Below are 16,924 nucleotides of genomic sequence, written 5' to 3'. Positions count from 1 at the left end.
GTCCCTGGATTCCTCTGTATTAAATAACAACAGGCCCATTTCAAATCTCCCTTTCTTGGGCAAGGTTCTGGAGTGAGTGGTGGCTTCCCAACTCCAGGGATTCTTGGATTAAATCTACTATCTTGGTCCCTCGCAGTCTGGCTTTAGGCCCGGTCACGGACAAATGTGGTCGCTTTGGTGGATGGCCTCCACAGAGACAGGAGGTGACCCTGCCTATTCTCCTAGATCTCTCAGTGGCTTTTGATATCATCAAATGGGTCTTGGGGGCAGTGGTGCTGCTCCTTTCTGGAGAATCATACCCAGATGGTGATGGTGGGGGACACCTGCTCGGACTCCTGGCCACTGACCTGTAGGGTCCCACAAAGTTCTATTCTTTCCTCCATGCTATTTAACACCTACATGAAACTGCAGGGTGAGATCATTCGTGGTTTTGGAATTGAGTGCCACCTCTACATAGATGACACACAACTCTACTATTATTTTCCATCCCATTCCAAGGAAGCGCCCCAGATTCTGGACCAATGCTTGGCAGCTATGATGAACTGGATGAGGCCCAACATGCTAAGGCTAAATCCAGACAAGAAAGAGGTCCTCCTGGTCAGTCGTGAGGCTGATTGAGGTAGCAACCTATGCTTGATGGGGTTACACTCCCCCTGAGGACACAGCTCCGCAGTCAGGGGGTCCTCCTGGACTCAGTGCTGATGCTTGAAGCTCTGGTGTCAGCGGCCACGGGGAGGACCTTTGCACAATTAAAACTTGTGCACCAACTGCAACCATACCTTGAAAAACATGACTTGGCCATGGTGGTCCCAGCCTTAGTCACATCTAGAATGGACTACTGCAATGCACTCTACACGGGGTTGCCTCTGAAAATGTCTTGGAAACTGCAGTTAGTGCAAAGGTCGGCAGCCAGATTAATAATTGGGGCTGGTTATAGGGAACATACCATGCCCCTATTACAGCAGCTCCACTGGCTGCTAATGAGTTTCTGGGCCCAATGCAAATTGCTGGTGATTACCTACAAAACCCTATTTAGTTTGGGTCCAACCTATCTTTGAGACAGCATCTCCTTCTACCAACTGGTGAAGGTCCTAAGATCTACTGGGGAGGCCCTTCTATCAATCCCACTTCAAACGCAGTTGGTGGGGACGAGAGAGGGCTTTCTCAGCAGTTGCTCCTCAGCTTTGGAATGCTTCCCCTATTGGAAATCACAACCTCCAAAGCCTCTCACTATTTGTTAATATATATATTTGGTAACCTGTATTCTATATGTATGTTGACTTGCCAGTTTGTACTTCTTTGGTGTGGTAGGAGTTTTAGACATGTGACTATACTGATCATGTGTAGACTAAAGACTCCATTTTGTATTCAGTATCTGTTTAGACCTCAATGGGAGCAGTCTTGCATCAGACCTCACTGGAGGTGGATGTATGCAAGTATGTGTTTGGACTTCAGTAGAGAAGGTTGCTGTTCAGACTTCAGTGGAGAAGTCTGTTTAGACTGAAATGGCTACAGTATGGCTTATGGACTTCATTGAGTACAACAATATTAAAGACTATGGATTATTAAGAATGATACAGTAGAGTCTCACTTATCCAAGCTAAATGGGCTGGCAGAAGCTTGGATAAGCGAATATCTTGGATAATAAGGAGGGATTAAGGAAAAGCCTATTAAACATCAAATTAGGTTATGATTTTACAAATTAAGCACCAAAACTTCATGTTATACAACAAATTTGACAGAAAAAGTAGTTCAATACGCAGTAATGTTGTGTTGTAATTACTGTATTTACGAATTTAGCACCAAAATATCACGATATATTGAAAACACTGACTACAAAAATGGCTTGGATAATCCAGAAGCTTGGATAAGTGAAGCTTGGATAAGTGAGACTCTACTGTACCTTGTGTTCACAACACACAGAATCCATTTCCTATCTATAACTGAACTTTAATAAGAAATGTGCCTGTATGGTGATGGCACGTCTTAATCCTTGGCATTTTAAAGATATGTTTCTTCAGTTTAATAGCTGAGTTACCTGTGTGCCATTATATGAATGCTTGTGAATATCATTTAATCAAAAAGTTGGCTTTTAACAAGGCCATGCTTTTCTTGACTAGTAATTTTCAAAAAGTAGTCTCCACATATTCATGGAGATTCACATTTGCCAAAAGGATATGTGTGCATAGACTGGGTACAGTTATTTTCTAATAGCTAATGCAATAGGTTAAGGAATTTGCAATATTCCCAAAGAGATTAGAGTAGTCCCCACTCTCCAAGTCTTTTGGAAATATCTAAAAACACGGCTTTTAAAACAAGCCCTTGACCTTGTTTAGTGATTATGGCCTTAATCACTATACTCAAGGACTTAGTGACTTGCTTCACCTCTGTACTTTCTGGGGCTGATATTGTATACAATTGCTATTTTCGCAGCCTACTGGACTTTATAGTATCTTTTAAATTAATAGGCGTTTTATTGCTGTTTTTAGTAAGGTCTTGTGGACGAATGGTTCAAGTATCTTAAAATGTGTTGTTTTAAATCTATTTATTGTACTTTGTTAAATTATCTTATTGTTTTAATTGCTTATGTTTTATCTTTTTATATTGTATATTGGCACTGAATCTTGCCAGACTGTGAGCTGCCCTAAGTCCCTTCGAGTGAGAAGGGCGGGACAGAAATGATGGAAATAAATAAATTTGTATCTTTTTATATATTGTTGAATTTGTATATTGTTGCACTTTCTGTAAGCTGCCCCGAGTCCCTTCAGGGAGATGGTGATGGGATACAAATAAAACTTTATTATTATTACTATTGCTTACATTAAGCTGTAGATACGTCAGGTCAGATTTTTTGGGGCAATTTTTTGTCAAATGATTTTTTACTTAAATACAATTATACAGTATTAATTTTATTCTTAAGAATATTTTCTTCTATCACCATAGTCTTACTATCACATGATAATGCTGCCACTCCAGAAAGAGGAGGCATTAGTGCAGCAGACACTGCATTCTACTGGGAAGGCAGAGCAGACATAAAATCTAATCATATTTAAAATTTTCCAGTAGGCAGAAGAGGGAAACTCAGGGTTAGGTTACAAACAAAATCAAGATTCATTAACATTTAAACTAAATATTTTCTATAGTTCTGTTTTTCAGACTGAATCATAATGATTCTTCAATACTATGCAATACAAAAGGCAGCTTAGTTATATATGCTTTCATGATATTTGGTAATTGTGTGAACCTACCTGATCCCTCAAAATGTGCTAAGAAATTATTAGGAAGAATTACACCTACGTAATCACTCCCACACATCTAAAAAAAAATGTTTAGGATATCAGGAAGAACATGGTATCACTGATTTAACATAAATAGTATACAAACAGTGTACAACAGTCTACAACATGCAAACAGTGCACGTTGTACTATGTAAATGTAATTTTTTTAAAAGTACTACATGCACTTCCACCAAAAGGAGAATCCTTTACATGTTTACCAGAGTGGGTTCTACTTCTAAATAAAATCAAGAAGGAATGGAAATTTGATGTAAGTTAAATGCACATATAATGATTTTTGCCAACTAATTTATCAATTGCTAGAAAAACTGTTAACCGTGTATTGTCCTTTTCTTTTAACAATTTCTGAGGAAGGCTATAAAAATATGTCCGAAGTAAAACTCACCAGACAATTTTCAATTAAAATCATTTGTTTTCAACATTCTGAGACTTTGTCTCTAGACAACATCGGCTTCCAAAGTAACCTTGTACAGGATTGTTATACGTATTGTAATGGGAATCCACATTCCAACAGTTACTCGTCATGCCAAAAGAAATATATGTTGTTCTTTCTGTAAACTCAAGAACTAAATTACCATGTAATGAGTACAAAATTAATGCTATCTTACACATTACACTTCAAAAAGAGAAGAGCAGTGGGAAAACTTGTATAAAATGCATAAAATTAGGTAAACATTTAAAGTTTATTTTTCATAAGACAAGTTGAGTGACACCAAGGCAGCAATTTTAGACTCTGTTAATGAAGCATTTTTGGAACTTAACTTCAGGCCTAAGCTATTAAAACAACAAGAAAGTGCTGGCTTTGGTAAAAAAAAAATCATTCTAGAAATATAAAATAACAAACCATTATCTTAAGATGTACTTATTCTACTATTGAAACAACAAATACAAAAATTATCAAGCCTTTTCTGCAAAACAATTTCTTAATGAAATCACTAGAAAAAAATACCATGACTTACATGTAAAGTACTTATTGTATTTTCCACATTTTGTGCTGACAGTGCAAATAAGAAAATGAATAGAATCCAGCTAACCCAACAAATGCCTGAAGATATGAATGTACTCTTTGGCCTTATGCAAATACTTGGGATTTGTATGCGGTTTTGTCTGAAATGAAGATAGTCGTTGTAACTTAGGAATTGCACTGTAAATTCTGATTTAACAGTGACAAAAGACTATCTTTCTTGTGGAATAACTGGGATTTGGGCCAGTATAACTTACATTCAGTTAAGTTTTTTATTAGCCCATTACAATTTCTTTATCAGGTGAACAAATTGATTCAAGTACTCTTTAGCTGTTCTGGATACAAAGAAGATGCAGAAAGGGAGTACGTTGTTTACATGACTGGCGAGAAATCTGAAGCTGTGAAATCATTTTTACTTTTCTAATCAGAAGTCATTAGTGGGAGTCAGGCTTGCAAGTGAAGCCATGTTAGCTAATGTCATACTTTAATTTGTCAGGCTATTTCTACCACCATTATTTCTCTACTGTGTTGCTTTAGCATCATTTTTCAAAGGCCTGCTTCATTCTGATCCCTGGATTTTTAATGCTGCTTTACTTGTTATGGTTGATATGTATTTCAGAAGGATATGGTAAGTCTACCTTACCTTGTTTTAGCTTTGTGGTTTGCTCTCCATATCAGGAGAAAAGCAGCATATAAATTAAACGAAGTAATTAAAAATAAACCAATTCAGATAGCCCACCCAACCAAGCTAGTGGTTTCACTGCTTGGAAGAATAACATGGCAGGACCCTTCCCTGGATTATAACCTTGACCTCACATAGCTATACATCACTAGCCAGAGTAGAATGAGTGTGAATCTTTCCTATCTGTTATTGGGGAAAGGCTGTCCAGAATGAATTATTAAATTTAAGAGTATTGTTAAAGATATATGTGGATTTACCTATGCAGTTGAATTGGAAAAAAGAAATATTACATTTTCTTAGCTCCTGAAAAAAATTGGTCCACATCAACATTATCCTGAAATAAAAATCTCCCTCAGAATATACAGAGAAAATTGTATTTCTCTATTTAAAGAGAAACAGAAAATTCAGTTATACTTTTTCCTATTGAGGAAGGAGTGTGTGATCTGAACATTTGTGCATGACTCTGGAAAACAGGATTGGAATCCCTGCTCAGTCATGGAAATCCACTGATTGACCTTGGATAAGCCACACTCTCAGCCTCAGAAGGCAAAGGAAAACCTTTTTTGAACAAATCTTGCTTATGATAGGCTCACATTAGGGTGCCATAACTCAGATGCAACCTAAAGGTACTGAAATCAACATATATAGAAGAATATACACTGCAGAGAAAACACTGCAAGCCTTACAGTTGCAATTAGGAATTGCTCTAATGTTGCAGAATATGAACAGCTGTATTAGGATTTTTAGTGGAATAACTAGCCATGCTACCTGGAAACATCAGAATGGCAGTGGACATCTTAAAGCAATGGGTAACTTGGACTACAGTTTTCATTACTCTTTAGCAATGGTGATGCAAACTAGGACTGATGACTAATGAGTTTAAACAAGATATAGAAATTCACCATTCCTGGTCTACTGTGTACTTTATATAGCTGACAAGAATGGAGCACAAGGCTCAGGTGAGCTGAGCTCTAGAACTCTGAATTAACATGCAACACATGAAGGCAAATACAGTGGGCACATATAACTCTACTTCCCCATGCGCTATGGTTACATTCATTTCCCCCCTGTATGGCTATAATTTGTTTCTTCTTGAAAATGCAGGATAAAAAAGAATTTGAGGAGTTTGAAGTTTATCATAAGACAGACCAAAAAGACAATTACAGTACAGTCAGTATATATGGATTCAACCATTCACACCTTGAAAAAAAATGGTTTCAATATTAGCAACAATATTCCTGTTGCCAAATAAAAGATTTACTGAGCACGATAATCACATTTCTGAGCCAAACTTCACTGTAACCAGTTCACTAAAAATTATTTGCAAAGCAGGACACATATGATACATATTACTATGATACAATAATACATTTGTAATCAAGTATACATGATCAGGTTTTCCCTTTTATTATCCTTTAAATAATAATAAAGGGAGGGGACTTCATAAGCTCTTCTGTATGGTCTTGTTAAGTGCTAGTGTTCTAGAAACTGTATTTTGAATCCAGTCAGTGGCATAGTTCAAGCAGTTGCTGAAGCAGTAAAGCAAAGTTCTCTAAGAAAATGGAACAAAGGCATTTAACTCTATAAAATAAATGGACAGAATATTAGAAAATTGCGACAAGCTAATAGAACAGGTATATACAATTTGAAACCTGACTGAGTAGCCTGTATTAAAGTTGCCAAACAACAGGAATATAAACTCTCTTTTAAAGCATTAGTCACCTGCTAACCGGTTAATAGTCAAGCAACCGTAACTCAACTTACGGCCAAACACCCAGCCAATGAGTTCAACAACTGAACAGAGAAAACCTTCAATATTTTCATCCACTTAGCTTATCCGCAATTTAAATGTGAAGAACTAGGCAAAGAACTTAAGCAGCTTGCCAAGGATCACATGTTCATTCAGCTGCAAAGCCAGATAAAAAAGAACCAAGAAGACCACACCCAAAGAGGGGAGAACAAAATTGCAACCCTCATTACTGACCATTACTGGATTGATACACCTGGAATGTACATATCTTGTTAAAAGGAATGGCTTCCTGATCCTTTGCTGACTAGGGAAATAACAATTATACTTTTCAAAATAATTGGAGATATCATACAAGGACATTTACTACTAAAACTGTAAGATTTGGAATTTAATGATTAAAATTATCTACATGGTCTTTTAATAATAAATCCCCTTCTCTATTTAGTTATTATTTACAAGTAAGCTCAACCAACTAAAAACTAGGTAAGTATTCCATGCACTTAAACAGGCAGCTATTTACACAGGCCTAATATAGATTCAATTTATCAGCCCCTTTCACACTCTGAATAAAGTGACATTACAATTGTCATATAAACATTAATGTGCCCACAAAAATGCCTGATCTCTACACCTGTATGTCATTCCCTCCACATTTGCATATTTGATTCTTGCGGCTTTGATTGAAATGTTATCTCTATGAAATTCAAGTTTCTTCAGTGCAATTCTAGATCAACTTCTTGGTTTTATTTATTTATTATATGGTTTTCACTTTCATAAGAGTTCTGTGCCCCTAACCGCAGCAAATCCTGCTAGTCAGACCTCAGCCCTACCTTGTCCAGGATTCCTGTTTAAATAATGGCCAAACAGATGCTATCTAGAGACATGGTCGAGCAGCCATCATGACTACATTTATAGCTTTCTCCATGAACTTGTTTTATCCCATTCAAGCTGTCTGTGTCAGAGACCATGAATCCTGCACTTTTATTTTGAAACAGATTCAGTTAAACTCAATGAGACTTACCTTCAAGTAGGCAAATGTATTCACATCACACCAAATCTTACTTTTGTCTGTTCGATGATAAAAGAACTGTATTTCACAGACAATACAAAAACTGAGGGGGATCATAAAGTTTAAAACATATGCCACAAATAGTTTAGGGAAGAAGAACTGACCCAATGAAACAGATTTTGCATCTTCTGTAAAGATGCAACTTTGTTTCTGTTTGACACATAAATTCATATTGAAAGAATCATTCATGAAAGGGCATGTTATCATGCATTCACTTCCTCAATAATCTGGAGGGGGATTATTTGTTTTCACACACATAGCACTTTAATAATTCACTATTTGAACAACATTATGCAAGCCCCATCCTCCAAACCAGTGGTTCTCTATCTGTAGTTCCCCAAGTGTTTTAGCCTACAACTCCCAGAAATCCCAGTAAGTTTACCAGCTATTAGGATGTCTGGGAGTTAAAGGCCAAAAAATCTGGGGTCCCACAGGTTGAAAACCAGTGCTCCAAATGATTAAGTCTTGAGAGAATGAACAACTTGTGGGCCTCATCAGTCTTCAAAACATAGTTAATAATTCAGTAGAGCTAAAAATACAAACTTTTAAAAAATGTAAAAGTAACAGAAAATGTACAGAGAATATAAAAGCTACACATGATAATAATGTAATCAGGCATAAAATTACACAGCCAATGCTTACAATATAAACACAGCTTCATTTTTAACACCCTAAAACAAATTTAAATTATTTGTAAAATTATGTGGTTAGACAATTCTCTGTAGTTGAAGATTGCTGCAGTGGCAGAGGGTTGCCCATTTGTGCAGGCCTCTCTAGATGATTATGTGATTCTTTGAATAGTATCATATAGGATACAATAGCAGTCACTTATGTCTCAATCCTCCAAAATGTAAAAAAAAAGAAAAGCTTTAAATGAAAAAAAATTATGTAGGTTAATCTCCCTGATATATGAAACTGTAAGAGACACCAGAAACTGTTCACACAAGTAGGCATAGCTGTCTATTACTGTAAACTGATTTTCCTCATCAAATGCATATAGGTAGTTATTTACATATTCAGATATGGTTGTTTTTCATTGGTGGCTTAAATGTTTTCTGTTCAGCCACAACAGCTTAATACTTTTGTGTTTAAACAGTTTCCACATTTCTAGAACCAAGGGCTTAATTTTATGAGGCACCTAAACAATTAGGATGAGGAAACTGAGAAGAAAATTGTAAACTCCCGAAAACAGTACACAATGATGTTGTGTACTGGGAAGAAGCTAAAATGTTGTAATAATGTAATTTCAAATATCCATTCAAGTTATCCTCCCAAGATGCTTTTACAGTTGTCAGGAAAACTATATCAGGCTATGAACATGCACAAAACAGAAGCTACCTATAAAGGAAACAAGTGAACAGTGGACTTTTCACTGCTTTATCTAGAATAAAAACTGTTATATCAAATTAATCATATACTAATTGAGAAGGCAAGGACATTGCAACATGGTATAGTATAAAAACATAACAGCAATTTCAGACTTAGTAGCAAGGTGAGAAAGGACATGACCAGTGGAACTGCAATTCGTTAAATGATGCTGATGACAATGTGGTTATCTGAGCAATCACACTGACACAAAAGATAAAGGATTGTTTGAGCCTTCTGTGGTTATCCTCATACAATGTCAACTTACTGGTATTTCTGTTAAAAACCCAAGAAAACATCTAGGAAAATATTTTCGTATCTTAAGTACAAGACATAACTTTTCACTAAGGTGCCAGACCTGTGCTAAGATAGGACATTCAGTGCTTGAATATCAAGACTCCAAAGTGAGGCATGTTCAATACACATTTATAAAATTCAGAAGATTACAAGAAGAAACAACTACAGTAGAGTCTCACTTATCCAAGCTAAACGGGCTGGCAGAAGCTTGGATAAGTGAATATCTTGGATAATAAGGAGGGATTAAGGAAAAGCCTATTAAACATCAAATTAGGTTATGATTTTACAAATTAAGCACCAAAACTTCATGTTATACAACAAATTTGACAGAAAAAAGTAGTTCAATACGTAGTAATGTTATGTTGTAATTACTGTATTTACGAATTTAGCACCATAATATCACAATATATTGAAAACACTGACTACAAAAATGGCTTGGATTATCCAGAAGCTTGGATAAGCGAGGCTTGGATAAGTGAGACTCTACTGTACTACTGAAATCCATAAGATCTAAAACACATTTTAAGAATACAGTTAGCACTGAATTGTCCCCTGGAATACAAAACATAGACATTCATATTCTTGCATATACATCAGTCAGCAGATGATATCCTTAATAGAGTGGCAAATATCATCTCCATATTTACACTCAAGCAGCTTTTTGAAATTCAGCTGGTGATTGAGAAAGTTCTATACACTGCTTTTTAAAAAATACTAAAATATTAAAATCTAAATTACATACCAGAAATATTCAGAACAAGAAATATTTCAACATATATAGTGGATATCTGTATGACATTCTACATGTTTCTGCATCATATATAACTTTGTATATAAATAAATAAATATAAAAATTAAAATATAGAACCCCCAGCACACACTACACAGATATGAGAATATTTTATGAAACCGAGAACAAAAAACACTTTAAAGTCAAAATAGATTTTTTTAAAAGTGGAGAAAACAATACTGACATTTCACAGATATGTTATTTCAAATGTACAGTACAGTCTCACTTATCCAACATAAACGGGCCGGCAGAATGTTGGATAAGTGAATATGTTGGATAATAAGGAGGGATTAAGGAAAAGCCTATTAAACATCATATTAGGTTATGATTTTACTAATTAAGCATCAAAACATCATGTTATACAACAAATTTGACAGAAAAAGTAATTACTACTATGTAGTAATTACTGTATTTATGAATTTAGCACCAGAATATCACAATGTATTGAAAACACCGACTACAAAAATGCGTTGGATAATCCAGAACGTTGGATAAGCGAGTGTTGGATAAGTGAGACTCTACTGTACTTGTCTCTCCTCTAGACCTTATTCCCTTTACTCAAATGAAAAGGAAACCTTATTAAACAACGGGGGGGGGGGGGGGCTGATAACAAAATGGTATCCCCTCTCCTTTTGCTTTTGTACATGAATTACATACAATTACCCAACTTTAGTAAAGTGATGCTGGTTACTATTCTGGAACTGCCCACAATTCTACCTTTCTCTTTTAAAATGCAAGAATAAAAGCCCCACCCAGCCAGCTGAAGTTCTGCATCTTGGTCTTAAATATGCTATATATTCAAAGAGATGAGGCATTTGTTCAAGAGCAACATGTTGCAACCACGTCTGGTTTATAGGGGGATGGCGGACTGAAAGAAATAGAATTGGAGGAGGGAAGAGGAAGATAGGAATAAAGAGGTAGGCTACTAAATCGTGGCTTTTGAAACCAAAAAAAATGAAAAAACCCAAAGGATTCCCCCACCCCCATCCAGAGAGGGCGATTTAGAACAAGACTGTGGTTATTTCGCATGTTTTCACTACAGGAGGCTCCTTGCGGGCAGCTCGAGGAAGGAGGAGAAGGGAGAAAGAGACACACACAGGGAAGAGAGAGAAAAAGAAAATGGCGCAGAGACTAAGTCCCGACCGTCGACAAGGCGACTTTCCAGGGGGGAATCCGAGCCCAAGAAAGGATCAAAAACACCCGGGGAGGCCAGAATCTGGGTCTCCACAGCCCTCTCTCCCGGGAAATGGGGTCAGATGGGTAGGGGGCCTTAAGATTGGGGAGTATCAGGAAGCCCGATGGGAACAATGGGGCCGGTGAGCGAGGAGACGGGACTTAGTCTCTGGGACGCCATGTCTGTCCTTTGCCATCCCCAGCAAGCATACGAGGGAGAAAGAAGGCAGGGGAGGGGAAGCAATGCAAGGCGGGCAGAACTCACCGTTTGCTCGGAAATCTGGATCGATCTGAGGGGAAGGAGGAAGGGGGCGAAGATTAGATTTATTTTAAAGCAATTTTATAACTATTTCAACCCTTGAAAACAAAAATAAATGTCTTCCAAAAACACCAGTCAAGGTGAGGGGAGAAACGAATGGCCTGTATACTCTAAAGATATATAAACTGGCCAAATTAAGGACATACATACAGGATATACTTATGTAAGCACATATATTAATATATCACTTCTTCCCAGCTCTAAGAATTATTTCACACGCCAAAAAATGTACTGGCAAAACACCAGTCAAGGTGAGGGGAGAAATGAAAGCCCTGAAAAAGATATATAAACTGGACAAATTCAAGATTATACACACACACACGACAAATTATTATTAACATGTGTATATCCACACATATATCCTGCTTTAAGAATTATTTCCCACGCCAGGAAAGGTACTTCTAAAACACCAGTCAAGGTGAGGAGAGAAATGAATACCCCCCCCCCCTCTCTATACGTGTGTGTGTGTATTTAAAGACAGGACATATTGAAAGAATAGACAGGCATACAGATATATCCCCCTTTTTCCCCTCTTGGCTTCCTGGTGTTTGTTTCTGTGTTTCCCCAGGTCTCCTTCTAATGTATTTTAATGTTTTGAAGGATGCCCCTAAAGGGTGACTGAACCTAGAAGAGAAAGCAAGATCTTGAAGAGAGTGAAAAGTCTGAGGGGGCTTAGATTAGGACAAAATGGGGACTAGTCCATAGGCATAATACAGGCCACTAAAAGGATGTCCTCTAAGAAGCTGGGCCTAGGGCCTGAAAAGGGGGGGGGGAGAGAGGCCTAAAAGCCTTTAAGAGCAGTCATGGGCAAACTTGGGCCCTCCAGGTGTTTTGGACTTCAGCTCCCACAATTCCTAACAACCGAATGGTGGGAATTGAAGTACAAAACACCTGGAGGGCCCAAGTTTGCCCATAACTGCTTTAGAGTGTTACACACTTCTGAGGAAAAAGACAATGGGCCTCCCCTTTCACTCAACCTAAGGAAAGCCTAACTCTTCTCCAGGCTGAGAGGGAAATCTCCCGGTTCCTATTCCGAATGAGGGCCTAGCTTTTATGTGGAAAGCCCCCCCCCCTTCCCCCTCATATGAAGGCAGGCCGGAGCGTCGGCTGGCTTCCCTCAGAGCGAGAATTAGGCCTCGTCCTCACCTGGGAGTCGTTGTGCAGCTGATCCCCACTCATGGCCCACGAAAAGGCTGCGTGCCCGGCGGGGAGGGAAGGGGGTAAGCCTGGCGAGACGCCTGCGGACGAGGAAAGCCTCGAGGCCGAAGAGATAACACAACGACAGCGGCAGCCTCCTCGCTACGGAGCAGCCACACTTGTGTAACAGACTAAGTCCCTGTTTCTCTCCACTGCGCAGGCGCGACGGCTTTTAAACCGCGGGGCGGGGCTAACAACGAACGACGCCTTACGGAAAAAGTGAGCACCTGCTTTGCATAGCCCAGCCCACCTTCTTCCTCTCCTCCAATCCGGAGCCGCAAGAGGTTCTATTTGCGTATGAGCCACGCCTCCTGATATAACCAGACCCCGCCTCTAGGCTGGTCACGCCTCTTCCTTCTCGGCCATTTAGGAAAATGCCGGGTGCTTTTCTTTCTTTCTTTCTCTTTTTTTTTCCCAAAACGCCGGGCTCTATTTACATATCCGGTCACGCCCCTTCCAAAGCCTCCAATGAGCGAGCAAAAGGCGGGATCGCCATATTTGCATACAGGGAGTACGCTGGAACGAGGTACCCGCAGCACATTGTGCAAGCTACAGCATGGGCGTAGTGCGCATGCGCTTCCTCGCCCCCTCGCCCTTTGGGGCTCCTTATAAAAACTCTCCCAGTGCTTGCGACACTTCTGAAGAATTGCCCTCAGGTACGTGAAGTGCCGGCGCCATGTGCTGGAGGAGGCGCTTGTCATGTGCTTCAGTCCTCCTTGCAATCCCTATGAAGGACAGGAACTCTGCTAAGGCTTGAAAGCAGGCATGGGCAAACTTGGGGCCCTCCAGGTGTTTTGGACTTCAGCTCCCACAATTCCTAACAGCCGGTAGGCTGTTAGGAATTGTGGGAGCTGAAGTCCAAAACACCTGGAGAGCCCAAGTTTGCCCATGCCGACTTTAAGCACTATATGGTTTTCTGGGATTCTGAGAATTATGGCCTTCTTTGCCCAAGAGTGTTGGTGCCTCACCAAACTACAACTCCCATGGCAGTTAATCCCTCCCATGTCAATATAATATCTAATACTAATATTCTGGTATACTAATAATATAATATATTGTATATAACTATAATATTGATAATAATATTCATGTAATACAGTATAATAATAATACACTATTATATTTGTGCGGGGGGGCCTGGTGGCACAGTGTGTTAAAGCGCTGAGCTGCTGAACTTGCAGACCGAAAGGTCCTAGGTTCAAATCTCGGGAGCGGAATGAGCGCCCGCTGTTAGCCCCAGCTCCTGCCAACCTAGCAGTTTGAAAACATGCAAATGTGAGTAGATAAATAAGTACTGCTCCGGCAAGAAGGTAACAGCACTCCATGCAGTCATGCCGGCCACATGACCTTGGAGGTGTCTACAGACAACGCCGGCTCTTCGGCTTAGAAATGGAGATAAGCACCAACTCCCAGAGTCGGTCACGACTGGACTTAACGTCAGGGGAAAACCTTTACCTTTTTACCTAATAATATAATATATTGTATATACCTATAATATTGATAATAATATTAATGTAACACAGTATAATAATAATACACTATTATAATTGTATATTATATATTACATGTAATATTGCTAATAGTATTGCAGTAGAGTGGTATAGTACAATATAGTAATATATAATGCTTATATTGTGCTATACCAATATATATATTGTATGTACCTATAACTTGTAAGCCGCCCTGTGTCCCCTTCGGGGTGAGAAGGGCGGGATATAAATGTTGCTAGTAAATAATAAATAAATAAATTATTCCAAAGCATTGAGTCATAGCCATTCAAGCTGCATCTATCTATACAGTATATATATAAATGTAATGTGCATTTTCCCCATGAACCATGAAAATGAACACAATCTGGCTTCAAGTATTAAACTCTAAAATCAGAACAGTAAATAAAAAACAGCATTCTGAAAATTGAGGAATTCCAGTCAGGGCCAGCTAATACTTCCCAACAAAGGATTCCCACAGGGAGGAAACAGCCAGGCTATGAAGCTGAAAGGCCATTAAATACTAATCATTCTGGCTAATTGCAGCATTCATACTTGCCTCCCACAGAGAAGATTTCTTTCTCCCACCCTAGACATTGTTCCACAGGGATATAAACCCCACTTGCCTGGCCGCTTCCTACCTAGGGAAATTCATTGTTGGCCAGCATGAATAGCACTGAATAGCCTTGCATCATCAAAGCCTTGGCAAATCCTTTGTTTTCTGAGGGCCACAGCCTTTCTTTTTGAGTGTGTGCGCTCAAGTACTGCATATAGGTACTTCTTCATCTACACAGACAGTTGAAGAAGAGAAAATATTGCAAATAACACTCTGGAAATGGGAATTCCAGACATGAAACAATCAGGGCCAACTAACACCTCCCAACAAAAAAATCCCCCTGGAGAGGAAGCAGCCAGGCTTTGAATCTGAAAGGCCATTACATGCTAACCATTCTGGCTAATTGCAGCATTCATACTTGCCTCCAACAGACAAAAAAAGGAACAACCAGAAATATTGTATATTTACAAGCTTTAGGAAATAACATATACTAACTACTACCACCAACACTTTATTTCCCCTACCATCACACTTCGCCACAGCAATGTGTGGCTACGCACAGCTAGTTAATTATACAATACAAATGCACACCTGGTCTCAAGTCTTTGGTGAAGGGATACTCAGCCTGGAGTAGTGTTTTGGATTTTGAAATACCCGTATTTCTATATATGTACAACATAATCATCATCTTGGGGAGGGAACCTAAGTCTTAAGAAATTTATTTGTGTTTCCATAGACACCTTGTACATATTAGGCCTGTGTGATCAATGAAAAAAAAATGTTGGGGGGATTGTTTCTAAAGTGTTTCTAAAATATCATAAGGGGTCCATATCGTAACTATAATGAAATTTTAGTTACTTTTTGTTCTATAATTGCTCAAATGGGGAAGATTCCGGGGCTTTTGTCGCCCTCATTTTTAGAGCTATCGGGATGAAACTTGCTGTAATGGTAGAGCACATTTATCACTGCCCCCACCCCAATTTCAGAACATTTAAATAATACAAAAATATCCACTAATTTTTGAGAACTTTTTAAACCCTTGAATTTCTATTTTCAATGATACAAAATAATAATAATAATAACAATAATTTATTACTACCCCACAACCCTCTCCCAAAAGGGACTCGGGGCGGTTTACAAAGCACTCACAATGTAACAATACATACGGTGCAATATATACAGATACATCAGTATCAAAGAAAACATAATTTACATAATCAATGCATAAACCAATAGCACAATAAAATTAATCAATCCTAAAATAAACATTATTAAAATGTTATGCAATTATGGACATAAAATGAATAACAACCACCCAGTCATATAAACTGCTTTCAGTGGAAAAAAACACTAGGCCTACAATTTAAACCTTTTGGGCTCTATACCTATTGAAAAGCTTGGTTAAAGCAACATAACCAGGGCATCATTTTCCCCCAAGTTACTGAAAGATTTGCACATTCACTGATTTTTAGGAAATTTTAAGCAACATAAACCTAACAGTACTGTTTCACTGGAAGATCCCAGGGGACATCCAGTCCAACCCCCTTCTGCCAGGTAGGAAAAGCACAGACAGACCACCCTCAACAGATGCCCATCCAGCATTTGAAGTAATAATAATAATAATAATAATAATAATAATAATAATAATAATAGGAAACCTACTAGGTAAACTTTGGAGTTACTGCCTCTTAACTTTGCCTACCTCACAGGCAGAACCGCCCTGAGGTAATAAAAAAGGGTAAGCCAAAAAATAATTTTGTGGGCCCCCCCGCGTTGCGGGAGATGTGGCCACGCGACATGGGGCTGTGGCCAGACCTGGCCCTGCCTCCCTCGGCGCAGGCCCTGCCCCCGCCTCCTGCGTCGCGCGGCCACGCCTACCGCAGCGTGAGAGGCGGGGCCAGGGTGCAAACCTGGCCCCGCCTCCCGTGCTGCGCACCCTGGCACAGCCGGCCTGGCCCAGCCAGGCTGCGGCGGGAGTC

General features: G+C 38.9%; 1 protein-coding gene across 1 annotated transcript in view; it reads right to left on the bottom strand.

Annotated features, from left to right (window-relative positions):
* top1 (DNA topoisomerase I) overlaps positions 1-13,068 on the bottom strand; it is a 90,641-nt gene extending 77,573 nt beyond the window's left edge. The window contains exons 1-2 of the mRNA XM_008117584.3: positions 12,852-13,068; positions 11,652-11,676 (exon numbers count right to left, since the gene is read on the bottom strand). Of these exons, the coding sequence (XP_008115791.1) occupies positions 11,652-11,676; positions 12,852-12,884 (58 nt within the window). The 5' untranslated portion in view covers positions 12,885-13,068. The remainder of the gene's footprint in view (positions 1-11,651; positions 11,677-12,851) is intronic.
* Positions 13,069-16,924: the final 3,856 nt, after the last annotated feature.

This window comes from Anolis carolinensis, chromosome 4 (genome assembly GCF_035594765.1).
Source record: "Anolis carolinensis isolate JA03-04 chromosome 4, rAnoCar3.1.pri, whole genome shotgun sequence".
Taxonomy (NCBI): Eukaryota; Metazoa; Chordata; class Lepidosauria; order Squamata; family Dactyloidae; genus Anolis; species Anolis carolinensis.
The sequence above is the reverse complement of the archived record's forward strand: the minus strand, read 5'-3'. Positions and strand labels throughout refer to the sequence as shown.